This window comes from Salvelinus sp. IW2-2015, linkage group LG20 (assembly GCF_002910315.2).
Source record: "Salvelinus sp. IW2-2015 linkage group LG20, ASM291031v2, whole genome shotgun sequence".
NCBI classification, from domain to species: Eukaryota; Metazoa; Chordata; class Actinopteri; order Salmoniformes; family Salmonidae; genus Salvelinus; species Salvelinus sp. IW2-2015.
Genome location: NC_036860.1, coordinates 37,481,727 through 37,498,938, shown reverse-complemented (window position 1 = coordinate 37,498,938; position 17,212 = coordinate 37,481,727). Strand labels below are relative to the sequence as shown.

Below are 17,212 nucleotides of genomic sequence, written 5' to 3'. Positions count from 1 at the left end.
CGTGCCATGGATCATCACTGCAGCTCCGGGCCATGGATCATCCACCGGAGGCTTTCGTGCCATGGATCATCCCGGAGGCTTCGTGCCATGGATATCACTGGAGGCTTTCGTGCCATGGATCATCACTGGAGGCTTCGGGCCATGGATCATCACTGGAGGCTTCGTACGGGAGCCGGAACAGGTCTCACCGGACTGAGGAGACGTACTAGAAACCTGGTGCGTGGAGCTGCCACAACGCGTCCTGGCTGGATTACCCACTTTAGCTCGGTGAGTGTTGAGAGCTGGCACAGGACGCACTGGGCTATGAAGGCGCACTGGTGGCATAGTGCGTAGAGCCGGCGCAGGATATACTGGCCGTGGAGGCGCACTGGAGGTCTGGAGCGTAGAGCTGGCACAACGCGTCCTGGCCGAATACCCCCTGTAGCACGGCAAGTGCGGGGAGCTGGCATAGGCCACACTGGGTTGTGCTGGCGAAACTGGGGATACCGTGCGTAGAGCTGGCGCAGGATATCCTGGACCGAGGAGACACACTGGAAGACCAGGACCGCTGAGCCGGCACAATCCGTCCTAGCTGAATGCCCACTCTAGCACGGCAATGCGAGGAGTTGGCACAGAGCGCACCGGGCTGTGAATGCGCACCCGTGTGGAGCTGCCTCTCGGGCTTCCGTTGTTGACCTAACTCCTCGTATCTTCGAGTTCGCTCTCGCTGCCTCCAAACTGCTCCCTTGGATGGCAATACTCTCGGGCCCGCGTCCAGGGTCCTTCTCCATTCAGGATTTCCTCCCATGTCCACTCTCCTGGCCACGCTGCTTGGTCCCGTTTTTGTGGATCTTCTGACTTTGTTATTTTGTTTGGTGTCATCAATAAAGTTACGATGTACGCCTACCACGCTGCGCCTTGGTCTCCTTCTACCAACGAGAGTCGTAACAAAAGGTGATTGGTTTGGATAAACCACGCTCAGTTCTATTTGCTATCTATCATACCTTGCATCAAAATAAACAAGTGTCTTTGACGAAAACTCTGTCTGACAACCTGTTAATTTTGACAGGCACTTGGAGGTTGACTCTCATAGACACCCACTTCCAGTTTGTTTACATAGCAACAAAAAGAGACAATGATACCTATATTGTGATTCATTTTAAAATGTTCTTAGTGAACTCAGGGATACATGTAAGTGAAGCCAACAAGAGTGTCGGTTTAATGGCTGATTTGTGTGACCTCTCCCAAATTCTATGTTATTCGCTTAAAGCCATTTGCAATCTGAATTTTCATATTTACTGTGGAAAAAATAAAGTAATTCATAATATTAATCATACGTTACTGAAATAGTCATCTTACTGTTTTCTTTCAACTTTATACATCCACAATTTCACTATAGACCAAGTTAAATGACCATAGCGTTGTCTAACAGGTTGCCCGTATTCAGTAAGACTAAGGTATGATTCATAGAAATTAATTTAAATAGAATCTTGTTTTTCTATCAACAGTATATCTATAGGCTATCTACTTGAAGATGTATTCATAGCCGCAGGCTTCAGTCACAGTTGACAGTTCTCTATCTGAGCATGAATCACATAACAGAGGGTGAAGCAGCAGTTGCTTCAGCAATTGCCTGTAGATGACAGACTTCTACTCCTTCAAACCATATATACTGCTAGTTCTTCCACACACTCATTCATAAGAAACCATGTTCTGTACACTTCAGTGTTGTCCTTCACTGTAGAACAGCATGTTCCTCAAGGGGCCGATTCAGACCCAGGTTAAGCGTTCGTAAATGGAACTTAATTGCCTTTTTATGGACTTTTCTCTCTATGTGTATTCTGACCCTCAACTTAAGCATGAGAATAGCATGCTATTCACCTGCTATTTGTTTGAGGTGGAGATCTGTGCCGGAGGTGTGTCTACAGATATGCCATGTTCTGACCTTGACTTAATTCCCATTAAATTCCCCCACCTTTAAAAGTGAGGAAACCATGAATAAGGTCAAGTGAAAAAATATAAAATATTAATAATAGCATTCCCCATACACTGTCATTTATAAATTCATAAGAGCTATTAAAAATAGCTAGGTAAAGAAGTAATCCATTTGGAGAAGTGAATTCTCCAAACCCCCTCAGGGTTGCGTGCTCTTGTACGTCCTGTTCACCCACGACTGCATGGCCGCGCACGACTTCAACACAATCATTAAGTTTGCAGACACCATGACGCTGATAGGCCTGATCACCGAAGACGATGAGACAGCTTATTGGGAGGAGATCAGAGACCTGGCAGTGTGGTACCAGAACAATAACCTCTCCATCAACATCAGCAAGACAAAAGGAGCTGATCGTGGACAACAGGAAAAGGAGGGCCGAGCACACCCCCATTCACATCGGCGGGGCTGTAGTGGAGCAGGTCGAGAGCTTCAAGTTCCTCGGTGTCCACATCACTAAGGACCTATCATGGTCCAAACACACCAACACAGCCGTGAAGAGGGCACGACAACGCCTCTTCCCCCTCAGGAGACTGAAAAGATTTGGTATGGTAACTGCTTGGTATCTGACCATAAGGCGCTACAGAGGGTAGTGCGTACAGCCCAGTACATCACCCGGGCTGAGCTCCCTGCCATCCAGGACCTCTATACCAGGCGGTGTCAGAGAAAGGCCATAAAAATTGTCAAAGACTACAGCCACCCAAGTTATAGACTGTTCTCTCTGCTACCGCACGGCAACTGGTACAGGATCGAAAAGGCCAAAAGGCTCATGAACAGCTTCTACCCCCAAGCCATAAGACTGCTGAACAGTTAATCAAATGGCTACCTAGACTATTTGCATTGACCCCCTTTTTTTTTGCAATGACTCTATGCAACACCATTGACCCCTCAACATGTACTACACTGACACACACATCACACACACACACACCACACCACACACACACACACACACACACACACACACACACAACACACACCACACACACACACACACACACACACACACAACACACACACACACACACACACACACACACACACACACAACACACACACACACACACACACACACACACATATAATATATAATAAACATAACATTTCACATTCTTTCACACACTTTACATACGCTGCTATTACTCTGTTTATTATCTATCCTGATTGCCTAGTCACTTTTACCCCTACCTACATGTACATATTACCTCAATTACCTCAACTACTTTATATCCCTGCACATTGAGTCGGTACCGGTACTCCTTGTATATAGCCTCGTTATTATTATTTAGTGTTACGATTTTTTATATTTTTTGGGCACATTTTTTTGGCACATTTTTCTTACTTTTTAACTCTACATTGTTGTGAAAGGGCTCGTAAGCGTTTCACGGTAAAATCTACACCTGCTGTATTCGGCGCGTGACAACTAATTTGATTTTATTTGCTTTTTGATTTGATTGTAAATACACATAGCAATTTCTGGGGGGGATTTTTCCACTTTGATTCTTGGAGACAAATGTGAAACCAGGCAAACTGAAAATCACATCAACGTGACATGTATTGTGGCCCCTTTTCCACAGTGAAGTAGGCTATAAATAGCTGTGCCGTTATTCAGAATTTTTATTATGTGCCTTCATCATTTTAGTGTGTGAAATTTGGAGCCCCAAGCTATAAGCTTCTGTAGGGCTAAACCTGTAGAGTTGATGTATGCGCTTTAGAATGTTTTAATTGTATACCCAGGCTTTTCTCCATTTTATTTAAAAATGAGATTTTTTTTTAAATATTAGCCACTATTGGGAGCCATTGTCAGTAGCTAATACCCACATACATTTATAACTGTCACTTTAGTGTTAGTTTTCTGCCATTTGTAGCTTACATTTTGCATCATTCTATTCCATTCTGTGTACCTTTATTTACACTGTCATGTCTGTGTAGTTGTTCTTGAGGGTCGCTAGTATTATTAGATCATATTAATCTAACGTTGTGCAATAATTTGGTACATGTAGCCTATTTGAATCATTATGGAACACAGACCACATGTAGTAAGTTAAACCTGGAGCCTGGCGCACGGTTCATGACGACTGGACCGTTGTCATAAAGTTCCATGATTAGTGAGGATTAGGGTAGATTTATAACTATTGTTCAACGCTTAGGCCTAATGTACACTTTTTTCCACCTTCCAATATTTCATGGATTAACCTTAAATATGACAACTTTCAGAATGAATTTAAACACTGTATTTTTGAGTCATCAATATATTTTGTGCGTTAAGGCTCTGCAAGCCAGTTTTTTCTAAACCTTAAAATATGCCTAAATAATCTATAAAATCAGAGTATTTTTAAATCTGCCAGTTGGTGCTGAAACGGAGACAAATATGCATACTGTATATTTAGATGGCTTTCTTTCTATGATCCTTATATTCTGAACCCTTTCTCTCAATGTATTTTAGTGTGTCTGATGACAAAATGTTTATAAAAGGTATACTATTTAAAGGCATGGCTTAAGATAAAAGTACTTAAAATCCTATTGAATGAAAACTCCACGAGAAATTCTGTTGGCCAGCAAGTGGGAGGGTTTTCAGTGGTTTAATTAAATGTATACAGCGTGCGCAAGGGAACCACGCCTGCAAAGCCCGTTATGCACCTGCATAACAGTTATGGGAAGTATATAATAATAATAATCAATTAATTGCATTTATTCATGCGATCAATTACCAGTTTTAAACATGTACTTTTATTCTCTATGCTGTTATGCTGCCTGTGCCTTCAGCATGATCTATTTTACAGTATTTCGTTCAGAGCACTGGGAGTACGTCTCCGGAGCCAGAGGAGTGCATATTAAATCTCAGGTCAAATGAACAACAACATGAAAGAGTCACTCAGAAAAACAAATCATGAGTTAGTAAAAAGAGTTGTTAAAAAATAATGAATCCTTTACGAACTGCACATCACTACTGCACAAAGTAAGTCTTAATACCAACTACTGAGAAGTGCGTAGGAAAAGTGTTCATTTCCTAAGTCGGAATCGGCCCCCAAAAGAATAGTGCCTTTTACTGGCACACAATGCAGAGAGATGTGCTCTCTTCATTCAGTACATCAACACAATAGCTGCACCATGTGTGGTTAAGGTTGGGTGTGGATACACTTGAGTTGGATCTTGTTTGCACCTGTCACATGGGAGCCACCTCCAGACTGGCTATATGCCCGCAGGTTAGGTTACTGCTACCAGTAAACACTGATGTGTTTATTTTTTGTATTAGTCAGCTATCTTCTACCAATATTATTTGTAAGACCATAATAGGCGGGAGAGTTTGGGAAAATGTTGAGAATAGTAATGTAATTCATGTGGCATGTATTCTGTTAACAAGACCAAAATCATAAGAGGTATGATAATTCAAGCCAATGTACATTTATTTACTGACCTTCACGATTGTTACCACTGTATGGTTTCTGAAATGGCCTTTAAATGTAACTTTATTTCTGAGTTTGTGAATGTATGAGAAGTGAGTCAAGGGCAATCTTAGTAGGCGCAAAACGTAGTGTACAGGCAATTTGGAGCTGGATCAACTATGTATGTATTAGGCAATGGCATTTGCATTTAGGGACATGCCTATAATGTTCATGAGATCACACTAACTTGTGGTTTGTGTATTCCAAAGTTGAGCAATATAGGTTATTAAATACTCACATAACTCATTGTTCTCATAGCATTGACAGTAAACCATGCCCATAAATGTGCACCACCACACACACACACACACACACACACACACACACACACACACACACACACACACACACACACACACACACACACACACACACACACACACACACACACACACACACACACACACAACCACACACACAACACACACACACCACACACCACAACACACACACACACTTTATTGCAGAGCTGTACTGTGGCGATGTTGACACACCACACACACCACTGCAACGTGCGCTTTATTGTGGAGGCAGATGTTGACAGTTAGCCTTTGAGTTGTGTAGGTGAATACCCATGACTAGGAATAGGCCTTGTGTAGGCACAGCTGTAAGAGGCTAGCTGGGCTGTGTGTGTAGAGTGTTAAACTGGTTGTGTACAGAGCTGGGACCTGGGGGCTGTCTAGACATGATATCAGATATGTGAGAGGTCTCCCTACATGCTCTCACAAGGAAAGAGGCACCACATCTCACTTGCATGTTCTCTCACTTACAGGATGGGGGGTAAGTGATGTGTGAAGATGTCAGGGAAGGTGGTAGAGTCTTTTCCAGAGTTTCTGATTGATTAATGAATGTAACTAGAGTTTCACATTATTATTTCACGTTTCGAATAGTGAAAATGGGAACTTCCCCTTCTTCAACCAAGTAGTGTACTAGCTACCTACAATTGTTTTTTTTAATACTTTGAGTAATTGCATTTTAATCTTTGAATATCTCATTCAAATGAAACTTCTGGACTTGAGCAGTGTTAGTATGCATACGTCTGTGTAATAAACTACCTTAGTAAATTAAATTGGAATTATCCATTTTACGTGGGAGTTTTTGCATGGAGCAATCTGCTCAGATATGATGTAAAACAGGGTAGTGTGCATTGACACTAAACAAAGACAAAACTTGTACTTTGGCAAGTTCACTAAACTTCACTTCATTTTTGGTCTGACAGATTGTTATCCTATGAGGCTTAAGAAAGTATTTATTTGAATCAACTCAAATACATTTTGGTACTTAACTAAGTGTTCTTTCAAAACTTGGCCAATATAATTATCTACTACCCACTATAATTAGATATCAACTGTCAATAAAAGCGTCATATAAAAATACAGCTTTTATTAAAATGTCATAAAGCCACAGAAAGACTGACAATGTAATTTAACTAAAGTAATTATGATTAATAAGTTACACGGGTATATGGCATGCCGATGACATGCACAGCTTAAGTTACAGCAAACTGCACACAACATGTCGCACTGCCAATGATATATTCAGAGCTCAGATGTTGTAACAAGACCGAAACATTTTGTTTTACGATAAACCTGTTGCTTCACATGTCAGTTCAAAATGTTCTATATTGTTAATAATTCAACAACAGAATTCTTAAATTGATCTTAATTTTTCATTGTGTTATACAATATCAATCAATAGAAGAAGAGGTCGAAAATTATTCAGAGAACATATACACAACCCTTTTGTTTGAGAAATAACATTGCGCACATGCCAAAATTTACTCCATCTTTGTGTGTCCGTCATCAGTACAACAACTTGAAAAAGGCTGCCTTATTATCTTCAGTGAATATACAAGTACAGTAGTCCAATGTTGTTAAATATAAAAACAAAATACAAATATAGTTTAGAATAAACCATATACAGTGCCTTCAGAAAGTATTCACACCCCAGTGATTACAAGCATACCCATAATATGACGCAGCCACCACCATGCTTGAAAATATGGAGAGTGGTACTCAGTAATGTGTTGTTTTGGATTTGCCCCAAATATAACACGCTGTATCCAGGGCAAAAAGTTAATTGCTTTGCCACATTTTTTGCAGTATTACGTCAGTGCCTTGTTGCAAACAGGATGCATGTTTTGGGAATATTTGTATTCTGTACAGGCTTCCTTCTTTTTACTCTGTCAATTACGTTAGTATTGTGGAGTAACTACAATGTTGTTGATCCATCCTCCGTTTTCTCCTACCACAGCCATTAAACTCTGTAACTGTTTTAAAGTCACCATTGGCCTCATTGTGAAATTCCTAAGCAGTTTCCTTTTACTCCGGCAACTGAGTTAGGAAGGATGCCTGTATCTTTGTAGTGACTGGGTGTATTGATACACCATCCAACATGTAATTAATAACTTCACCATGCTCTGCTTTTTTACCGATCTACAAATAGGTAAAGGTAGTCATTAAAAAATTGTGTTAAACACTATTATTGCACACAGAGTGAGTCCATGCAACTTATTATGTAAGAACATTTTTAATCCTAAACTTATTTAGACTTGTAATAACAAAGGGGTTGAATACTTATTGACTCAAGACATTTCAGCTTTTACATTGTTATTAATTTGTAAATGTTTTGAAAAAAAAAATCATTCCACTTTGACAATATTGGGTATTGGGTGTAGGCCAGTGACAAACTAATCTAAAATGTTATCAATTTTAAATTCAGGCTGTAATAACAAAATGTGGAAAAAGTCAAGGGGTGTGAATACTTTGAAGGCAGTGTACATGTCGCGTTGGCCCCAGAAAAAGAAATAAACAATAATCGAGGCACAAACAGATCCCTTGATAGACCTGCTACAAAACATAATTACGATAGCTGCTACACCATTACATTCAACCTTATATGCATATTCATAGAATATATTTTTTTTATTTAACCTTTATTTAATTAGGCAAGTCAGTTAAGAACAAATTCTTATTTACAATGACGGCCTACCCCGGCCAAACCCAGATGACGCTGGGCCAATTGTGCGCCACCTTATGGGACTCCCAATCACGGCCGAATGTGATACAGCCTGGATTCAAACCAGGAACTGTAGTGACACCTCTTGCACTGAGATGCAGTGCCTTAGACCCGCTGCGCCATTCGGGAGCCCAAATAACAATTGTCCTTTTCGATAGAGTTAAAATGCAGTAGCCACAATGACTGGTATTCCAGTTGAGCTGCAAGCTGGTCAGCAGGACAATGCATTACGAAGCACAACAGTAAAGGCAATCTTAACTATTCCATAAAATCAAGAATACATTCTCCATCGAAACTCCTATTTAAGGCCAGGCACCATTTTTCATCTACCTATCAATTTTGAGATTTGTTGCTATTTTGGTCCATTAATATTTTCAAAAAGTAAACATAAAATGTTAAAATCTTGATGAAAATGTATATTTTCTTTAGTTTCTCATCAACATTTTAATGAATTTCAACCACTTTAAAATGGACATACAGGAATCATTTCAAAGCTCACTACATTAAATTACACATGATTTAAAATCACATTTCATAGAGAATGTTACAAACTGGACTATATTTAGCTAGTAACTTACTCTGAAGAGATAGTGATTGTGTCTAAATAGGCATTTGGCATTTGGTAGTCTAAATTCAGTGTACTTGTCTTTAGCTGCCATTTCCCATAAATCAGACACTTCCCACACGCCAGCTTCAGAAGCATCTGCATTTACCACATTTTGTTTGGTTATCCTTAGATATATTCTCCAGACTTGCCCAGATGGAATTGTTGATATGTTGTCAATTTTGTATTTTCGATAAAAAATAAATCAGGAAAATGCGCCAAGTGGATGTCTTCAGTATTTTACAGATAGAAAGATTTTTAAAAAGTATTTATCCACAACCTGCTCTGGACAAGTCCGGTACTGGAGTGTCTTAACAAAAGGAAAACAAAATATTTAAACTGACTTTATCCAGTGTCCAGAAAAATGGATTTGTGCGATATGGAAATATGAGATATTGCCTCGTTTGTATAGTTTATTAAAATATTTCGGAATAATTGTAATACAGAAAAGGATTACATGTGTCTACATTCAACTGGTAAAAGTTGATTGTGAAAATTACCCCATGAGGGTGTGGTGCCTAACCTTATGGTGCTGGAGCCGCCACCTCAAAAGCATTCTCATTTGGTAACCCCAAGATCATTCACAGTATGTTAAAATGTCCATTATTCAGACTCTGTAAACACCACACTTGCTGAGTATCAGGCTTGAATGAAAAAATCTGCTATGTTACATTGATCGCAATTATCATCTGTGCAATCGACAGCTTTCCACTTTGCAGATGGATACAGAGCTGATCCATTACAATTTGCACAACAACACTTTCACCCAGAGGGAACGCTTGATTTAAATACTGGCACCCCTCTCAACCAAAGCTTGCACAACAATGCACATTGATGGCACAAGAGCCAAGACAGGAGCGGCTGCTCCAAATTAGAGATGTTCGCTGCCTGTCCACCAGTGTAGCGACTGTCAGTGCACATCACTCAGTGCCACCTGTTTAATGACCAGAAATGACCTTCAGGTGGCCTGTACCATTAGCAACTTTTGCTAGGTTGGGGTAGTGAAGCCCCATTGACTCCATCTCCAACCCCTTCCCTTTCGATAAAACGGCAGTTGATTCAATCTTCGGTGTCAGGCTGGACCCCCAGCATGATGTGGAGCTCTTCGGCCGAGTAGCCCAGAAGGTTCTGCAGGTCGCAGACGAAGCGGTAGACGTAGCGTTTGCCCGAGGTCTTGTGGATTATGTTCTTGTCGTAATAGTATCGCAGGCCACGGCTCAGCTTCTCGTAATTCATCTTGGGTTTGTTCTTCCTGCGGCCCCAGCGTCTAGCCACCTGGGGGTAAGAGAGAATGATAAACACCAATGGAAAACAGAACCGTTTAATTCATATTGATGTCCTCTGATAGCTCTTGTGTTGAATACTTTTCTGGTCCTGTAAACCCTTGTGGCCATATCCTCCACAACCTGATATACACATATTGTATGAGGCCAATTGACACTCACCTCATCTGGGTCGGTGAGTTTGAACTCCCAGCCGTCTCCGGTCCAGCTGATGATGGCCTGACAACTCTTATCAGTCAGGAGCTCCAGCAGGAACTGCCACAGCTGGATAGGACCACTTCCTGTTGAGAGGAAAAAGAGGAGTCAGAAGGCGATCAAAAGGCATTGTTTGCTTATACTCAGCTGCAGTGTACTGTTTTGAACTGGGGTTGACAGAAAGATGGATAGTATTCCATACAAGATGAGATGTGTTTGATTGTGTCACCGGGTTCATGAACTCACCAGTAAAGCCAGCCAGCACTGCAGCAGCTATGACAGGCTTTCCCAATTCCACAGGCTCGTTCCTCTCCTGGACGTAGTCCTTGAAGGACAGGCCCTGCTTCTCCAGACTCAGTGGGCTGCTGTTGTACTCGTCCTCAAAGCTGTCGTGGGACGGCACCCTCTGGTTGTCTGCCAGGGAGGATTGGCTGCCCCAGGAGTGCAGCATGGACTCTGGCCCCTCGATGCTATCCACACTCTCCAATGAACATAAACTCTGGTCCTGGGACAAGACTGTGGATAAACAAAAAAGAAGAATGTTTAGTTCACCTGAAACTGGATTAGGTTTAGGAACTATCACTGAAATCAAACATCTTTTGGGAATCGCATACGTGTTGCCTTGTTTTTTTGTTTTTTTCTCTAATGTGACTTTGATCGAAAATGAACACTAATTAACATTGATTAATAGCTTCTAGACAACAGTGGGTGTGCCTACTCACAGGCTTTGGAGAGCTGCCCTGAGCCTGGGTTGCTCCTGACGTAGCTGACGTTGACCGTGCTCAGCTGGGGCTTGGAGAACATGGAGAACTCCTGATCTGGAGACAGCAGGGCGGTCTTGTCTGAGGTCTCAAACAGCTCTCTCAGCAGACTGTCGCTGTTGTCAGGCACCTGCAGGGCACACTGGGTCTCCTCCAGACTGAAGCCTGCAGAAAGAAGAGAAGAACAAACAAACGCCCACTTAGCTCATCTCATCACATCTACCTCAGAGACATCTCTGGACAGCTTAAGGCTTCTGTTGTTCAAATGAAGCTGAAGCCAAACTGTTTTGTCTATCTGATGTTTAATTAGATTTGAAGCCTCTGGTGGTTAGTTTGTTTTTCTAATGGACACTCACCGCTAGAGCTCATCCAGTTAGTTACGGAGGGCACAACACTGCTGAGGCTTATGGATTCTTCTCTCTCTTGACACTCTGGAAGAAAACAATGGAAAACAAAAGTCAGGAACCATCAGAAATACTGTTATTTGATTTTAGCGTGTATCTTTTAGCCAAAGGGTACAGTAATTCCACAGGACAAAAAAAACATTTCCACCCTAATATAACATTTTGATAGGTGTCAGAAACCTACTCTTTCCGCCATCTGCCTTCCACACAAACACCATCTGACTAAAAAGTTCCAACGCCATTGTTACCTTTCATCATCTGGTCCAGGTGCTCCCACAGGATGTCGCCCACAAAGTCTGGAGCCAGGTCCAGGAAGCTCTCCTTACCCAGGTCATACAGCTCCTGGCCGTTCATGTCAAACTTAAAGAAATGGACGTTGGCCAAGCTGAACTCACTGGCCGCCCAGTGCAGCCACTGCATCACATGCTGCTTGGTCCACTTACGAGGGTCTGTGAAAGAGAGAAAGTAAAAAGATATATGGCTTAATATAATTTCAATTTACTAAAAATTTCAGGCACAATTCCATGGACACCTCACCAAAATACACCAGTCTTCATCTTGATTTGACTTAACTAGGCTTACTTTTTAATGATTAAAGAAAACTCGAAAATGAGCCCAAAATGTCTTTGACCTCCAATCCAAATTGGGTAGAAAATTTGCAGGAAATACAGCAAGGAAACAAGCACAAAGTTAACTTAATATCATCCCTGTAATAAAAAAAAAAATAGAATGGAAATTAAGAAAAAGGGAGGACAATAAGTGATAGAATGAACAGGTGTCGAAGGTGACTGACTCACTGTTGGAGATGCCATAGCAGCGTTGGACCTTGGCGAAGCCACTGAAACTGTCCTTCAGGGCCTGACTCATCACTGCCTTACTGCACGGGGTCAACAGGGGAACAGAGCAGGGGCCCATGTCTGGAGAGAAAAAACAAATGTTTGCTTACTCTATGAATCAACCTTTCTAGACCTTTCTTATGTAATAACATTGCTTTAACAGTGTCATAACATAGTTTAATGTTTCCACAGCACCCCTCTCCCGCACCCCTCCTCAACCCAACCCCCCCAAAATAATAAATAATAATAAAAAATACTTTTGAGAACTAACACTCACACTTGACTTTGCTACTTTATTGAGGAAAAATATATTTACTATGACTGTGATATGTGGTTTTTCCACCTAGCTATCTTAAGATCAATGTACTAACTGTAAGTCGTTCTGGATAAGAGTGTCTGCTAAATGCCCAAAAATAAATGTTAAAACATATATATTTAAATAGGGTTCAGGCAGACTAAAATGGCTAACTGCCATGGACCTGGATGGGAGTTTCACTTACAACGTTTGGGTTCTGGATAATTGTTAATCTCAAACTATGTAACCACAAATCAACACTTGTTTTTCTGTTAATCATTAATTAAAAATCATTTGTATGCCAGCAATCAGTTGATCTACATGGTTGACTTTGTGACATAATGTCTGGCGAATAACTGACTAATAGAGTTATGAAGAGTTTGGTCTGACTTTGGGCTAGGGTGATTAGTTGGTATAGGTGTTATGAAAGTGACTGGTGTAAAGTAGGGCGCTAGAGTGATGTGGCACTCGTTGGTAGGGTGTGGTGGTGGCATACCGTGTGAGAAACAGTTGAGGCCAGAGGGCACCTCCTGAAGAGACTGGTCATCGTCTGAGGGGAGGAGGTATCCAGAGAACAGAGACATGGGATCTTCAAACAGGTCAAAGGCTGCCTGCCGCTGTAGAGGACAAACACATAGGAAAACAACACACTGTTAGTTAATAAAAAAAGACACAAATTGTTTTCTTTGGCCTGATAATTTGAGAAAGCCCCGTACTACTGTATGTCTACATAATTGGATAAATTAGGTGAGACAAGTATAGCCCTGTCCTGATGAACAACAGCTGATCACCCATAGATACTGTGAATCATTTAGGAAAAACTTAATTCACTTCTTCAAACAGAGTCTTATAAGATAACAGGGCAGGCAAAAGCAAAGAGAGAAAAAATACTTTATGTGGGCACTCCCTTTCAGCAGAACCAATCTGTCATCATTAGTCAAACACATCAGGTCTTTCATATTCTCCCAGCCAGGCTGGCTGTGAACCACTGGGAGAGGACGACCATATATGGTGTTCCTGTTCCGTAGCGTAGCAGATCTGGAAACTTCCCTTGAGGCAGCTGGCATCCGTTCAGCTCTGAGCAGTTCAGCTCTGAGGGTTCACACAAACAGCGTGGGCGGCTGCTTTGTGAGAAGAAAACAAACTCCACCCACTCCTCCCCCTCCATCAGCCTCTCTCCCTTTTCCCTCTCTCTCATCCCTTCTTCAAATCAGGTTAGGGAAACCAGACTCTTCTTCACAATTTGATTAGCTAAGATGGAGCCCTTTTGAGACGAGCTCACTGTTTGAATCTACACTGTACCCATCTCAGCATTAGCCCTTTACAGATGCAGATGAGACTTCTAATGACGTTATACTACCAAGCCGCACATGAAACCTTAACAAATCACTAGGACATTGATAGTAGTGATGTACGCTAAAGTGGCATAGGTGCGCCTGTAAGTCTAATACTGTAAGGCACTTATGATTTTTTATTTTAAAAAATTGAGGGCTAACTCCCCACACTCGAGATGGAGAAACAAACACCATCTCCTTTGATCCATAAAGTGTTTAATGATTCGTCTATTCGTCCTTAGAAAAGGTAGGCTGGCACAAACAGGGCCCTCAAGGTCCTGAGAGCCCTAGTTGCCAAGGGGACGATTTTACTTTAGTGGCAGTAGAGAAGGTGGAAAAGACAGAGCCTCTCCTGCATCAGCTCCCCAATTATCCTCACGTTTAACATGTTTGGCTTTATCCTCTTTCCTTTCATCTCTTCGCTTATGGAGAAGGAAAATAGCAGCCACGAGTGTGCTGCAACACATGCAGGATTTGAAAATAAATCTCTGCTGACATTTGATCTTTGGAAATGTGCGTTCTTAACTAAGTAGCCTTGAGTAAAGGGTGGTCCAACTCCAGTCCTGGAGAGCAATTTGGTGTGCAGGCATTTGATCCAGCCTTGCATTATCAGTTGTGATACAGTAGTCCTATATGTACTATACACCACCATCTCCAGCATTACAATGTATGCAATTGTCCTACTCATCTACTGTATTAGTGGCACAGCCTTGTGAAGTCTCACCTTGAGGCTGGAGCGGTAGCAAGTCGACAGGGGGGCCACTTGGTCCATGCTGAGGTCACACATCAGAAATCTATAGGTCAATTCAACAGAAAAACTTTATGAGCAACACTAATACACATAAGTAATGACATCACACTGGATGGAAATTAGTATCATATCTTTCTCTGATGGTTGTAATACATTTTACTACAATGATATTTAATTCTATACAGCCTATAGATGAACTGTTCTCCTAAATAGTAACAACTGCAACAACTACATATTATATTACAATGTCTTATTATATACTGAGCACATAATGGTTTAATAGAGCCTGAATTGTTAGACTATTAAATGATAATACATAATATGCATAAAGCCTGCACATTGAATTCAATAGTCTAATGGACATTGACACACTTATTCAAAGCAACCTGAACATATTGATATGGCTAGCTTGGGGAATTACTTACAGATGTAAAAACAAATATCTACAATTTCACACACCATCATTTCCATGACATCACAAATTGCTGAGACAGAAAAAGCGCATAATTCTCTCATCGGTCAAAAATGTAATGGTTCTCCGAAATGACTCGGCCCCTCGTCATAGGGCACCGTGGTTCCTCATATTAGATTAGCGGCCGCAAATTCAATAGTGTTTCCATTGACATATTCAATAATTCGTAAAGATTAATATCAGTGTTAAATTAATAATTACCTCAACATAAACCATGGAATGGATTTATCTTTGCGAATTCCACCCCCCAAAATGTTTTCGCAAATGTTATGCAGAACAAAAACAAACTATTAAGGAAAGCGGTATTAAGGAAAGCGGTATTGAGTCAAATGCCACATTGACAGATTGTCTGGGAATATATCAAAGAACTGGAGAAGAGAGACAAATAAGGGAACAACCTACCTACCTGTTGAATTGATCGGCGGCTTCTTAAAACAGCAACAGTGTAAATTACAATCCTTTTCGATATGGAAAAATGATCCTATTCAATATTGTATGTTCACAAGCCTTTTGTAGTCTACTTTCCAGATACAGTGGCCAGTGTAAAATGCAATCAAAACAATGCAGTCTTGTTTGTTCGTGTGTGTGTGTGTGTGACGAGTGTATCCAGTCAACGAGGAAGTGCAGCTCTTTTTGCTGTTGCTCATAGCGCGCTGTGTTGCTCATTCAGTGGGAGGAGCGAGCAGTAAACAAATGGCCAGTAGCAGTGCGTGGATAAAATCTCTCAAGCCAAGCCAGGGGGGGAAATACTTATAACAAACTGTGTTGTGATAATTGCGTTGTTTGCTATAAAATGTTTCATATGCCTTGCCACCGTGATATATGGGCCTAAGGCCAAAACAATAAGAAGACACAGTGGCAGAATACATTCAACCACACCTTTGTTTCATCACAAAACCGAAGAGTCCACAGAGCAAATTGCATGTAACAAACAGGTAGATGACCTAACATGGTCAATCAAGTTAATGTTAAGGACAGTTTTGGACTAATAAACAACTATTGATTTATAAAACCAGAGAGTTACTGCAAATCCCAAAGAAAACATGAGCTGCATCCACTATTCCAGCACCATTTCAACTTCCAACATTTGAATATCACCAAATCACCTATGCTTAGTCTAATACAGTGACAACTAAAAGTTTCCAAAAACAACTTAGTCCAATCAACATAAGCTAGATATTATGTGGCTGTCCATGGTTCTGATTTCTGTATGTGTGTGTGTGTGTGTGTGTGTGTGTGTGTGTGTGTGTGTGTGTGTGTGTGTGTGTGTGTGTTAATCTGAATCCATGCTCACGAGTTCTGTTCACAAAACGATCAGCTATCAAGCTAGCTTGGTAGCTAATGTTAACTAGCTTTGTTTAGCTACTACAAATGCTATGGGTAATGGCACATATTTAAGGTGGTAAACACGGTAAACATGTTAGTGTCACGCCCTGACCTTAGAGAGCCTTTTTATGTCCTCTATTTGGTTTGGTCAGGTTGATTTGGGTGGGCATTCTATGTTCTTTATTTCCAGGTTTTGTGTTTCTATGTTTTGGCCGGGTATGGTTCTCAATCAGGGACAGTGTCTATCGTTGTCTCTGATTGGGAATCATACTTAGGCAGCCTGTTGCCACCCTTAGGTTGTGGGATGTTGTTTTTGTTAGCTCTACGTAGCCTACGGAACGTGACGTTTGTTGTTCTTTTGTTGTTTTTGTTGTGAGTTTGGATTTAATATAGAATCGTAAACATGTACTAACGCTGCACCTTGTGCCACTTCTCGACGAGCGTTACCAGAGAAAGGTTTTATATATCTATATACCTCCTTCATTGTCCATACAATTCACACACACACACACACA

The 17,212-nt window shown here is 41.1% G+C and overlaps 1 protein-coding gene across 2 annotated transcripts; it reads right to left on the bottom strand.

Moving 5' to 3' along the window:
• Positions 1-9,613: 9,613 nt before the first annotated feature.
• On the bottom strand, positions 9,614-15,930 carry LOC111981491 (protein C-ets-2-like). 2 transcript variants are annotated; one of them, XM_024012767.2, is made up of 10 exons: positions 15,778-15,930; positions 14,873-14,942; positions 13,311-13,431; positions 12,481-12,600; positions 11,932-12,132; positions 11,636-11,710; positions 11,241-11,444; positions 10,765-11,034; positions 10,486-10,604; positions 9,614-10,315 (listed from the first exon to the last, which is right to left on the bottom strand). In XM_024012767.2, the coding sequence occupies exons 2-10, from the start codon at positions 14,933-14,935 to the stop codon at positions 10,100-10,102; spliced, it is 1,389 nt and encodes a 462-aa protein (XP_023868535.1). In that variant the 5' UTR covers positions 14,936-14,942; positions 15,778-15,930; the 3' UTR covers positions 9,614-10,099. The 2 variants fall into 2 exon arrangements, with proteins under 2 accessions (XP_023868535.1, XP_023868536.1); XM_024012768.2 differs by having other exon boundaries at positions 15,774-15,810.
• Between the last annotated feature and the right edge of the window lie 1,282 nt (positions 15,931-17,212).